At 56.0% G+C, this 1630-nt stretch overlaps 1 protein-coding gene across 1 annotated transcript; it reads right to left on the bottom strand.

Moving 5' to 3' along the window:
- Positions 1 to 436: 436 nt before the first annotated feature.
- B0T26DRAFT_794873 (uncharacterized protein) lies at positions 437 to 1358 on the bottom strand. Its single transcript, XM_060446898.1, has one exon. It carries the CDS (start codon positions 934 to 936, stop codon positions 529 to 531), a length of 408 nt encoding a protein of 135 aa, XP_060290945.1. The 5' UTR covers positions 937 to 1358; the 3' UTR covers positions 437 to 528.
- Positions 1359 to 1630: the final 272 nt, after the last annotated feature.

Raw genomic sequence — 1630 nt, 5'->3', positions numbered from 1 at the left:
AGAATCCGCTTGGTAGTTTATGGCGTCGCTCTGAAATGGTAAGGAATGCGCCAAAATATTTAGTGGCTTCAGTGGCTTTAGTGGCTTCCGTCACTACTGCTTGGCCTTGGTTGTCTTAGAAATAACCCCGCCTTTCTTGGTTCTCTCGATGAAAATTGTCGATTTGACCAAGGAGAAAACCCATTTTCCAAACTCCTTTTCGCTCAGAAGTAACCCCGCACCGTTAAAGAACGCGGCGCGGCGACTGTCCTATTCGCGCGGGAAGCCAGGACCGGGAAGCCAGGACCGGGAAGCCAGGACCTGGAAGGGCAGCATCCCCAACACGGGCCCCCGACCCGCATAAAACGCGTTTACGAGAGGGGCGGGCTTGGCGCTGGTTTGCGAGTCTATCGTGACTACGTAGTGCCCTGTGCCTCCGCGCCTCGCTGTCGACGCAAGCGCTCGCTCCATGACCCATGTAGGAGAGCCGCCGCCGACAAGCAACTGGATGCGCATGGTAGGATTAGCCGGCAGTCTGGATCTCAGAGTCTAGGCTAGCCGACGCTGGTGAAGCTGACAGATACGTTTGTCAAGGTGCCGCTGTTGCTGGATCCCCAGTATTTGGAGTGCCAAGACGGCACTTTGGGGAATGGCAGCCTCCGCCACAAGCACTGGGCACCAGCTGCGGCTGCCATTAAAATACGAATTTCTAGCCCACGTCGACCTCTCTCTCCTTGGCCTCGTAGAACTTGTCGACATCCTCCACAACCTTGCGACCGGCAAACTTGGCCATGAGGTCTCGTTCTTCAAGCGCAGGCGCGTCGAATACCAATGCGGCAGGGCGCCCAACAGGGGCAGGGCGTTGGCCATGGTGGGCAGCAGGAGCTGGCCCGAGGTGCCCGAGAGGACTTGGCGCACGATGGCGTCGGCGACGGTCTGGGGCTCGAGCGCCGGCATCAGCCACGGGCTGTCGTTCTGGTAGCCCGTGAACAGCGGCGTGCGCGTGTAGCCCTAGTTGACGACCACGGTGCGCACGCGCGGCGCGCCGTACCGCGTCTTGAGCTCGGCCGCGAGCCCCTCGTAGAAGCTCTGCGACGCAGCGACCGACGCAGCGACCGACGCTACGGTGACCACCATGCCGTAGTCCGCCTTAATTAGTGAGGGCAAAATTCGCGCACGATCTAGTAGTACGTGAACGTGTTGACGTCAAAGGTGAAGCGGATGTCGCGCTCGCTCGTGTCAAGCAGCGTTCGCCCCTGCACCACCCCGGCGTTATTGATGACGGTCGGCGCGCACACCTCGGCGCGAATCGACTACGCTACGGCCGCGATGGTCTTGGGCGACGTGATGTCGTACTTATAGTAGTGGACCGTAGGTCCTACTTAGTGCATATGTCATGAGTACTTATATATACATTATTATTGTAGAAGGACGTAGATTTGGAATAACGTTGTGGTAATGTTCTGGCATTTTGTAAGGCGATAGGGGTAACGGGGTCTCGGGAAAAACACATCACACCGATATGCAGATGCTTTCTCGTAACTGCAATAACAATAACTACATACGTACAGCTAAAATTTAGACTGCAGAATAAGAGCATTCAGGGCTTTCTAATTTAAAGGAGTACGTTCAATTTAATAAACTCATAGAG

Source organism: Lasiosphaeria miniovina, assembly GCF_030549165.1.
Source record: "Lasiosphaeria miniovina strain SMH2392-1A chromosome Unknown B0T26scaffold_8, whole genome shotgun sequence".
Taxonomy (NCBI): domain Eukaryota; kingdom Fungi; phylum Ascomycota; class Sordariomycetes; order Sordariales; family Lasiosphaeriaceae; genus Lasiosphaeria; species Lasiosphaeria miniovina.
This window is presented reverse-complemented; position numbering and strand designations above follow the sequence as displayed.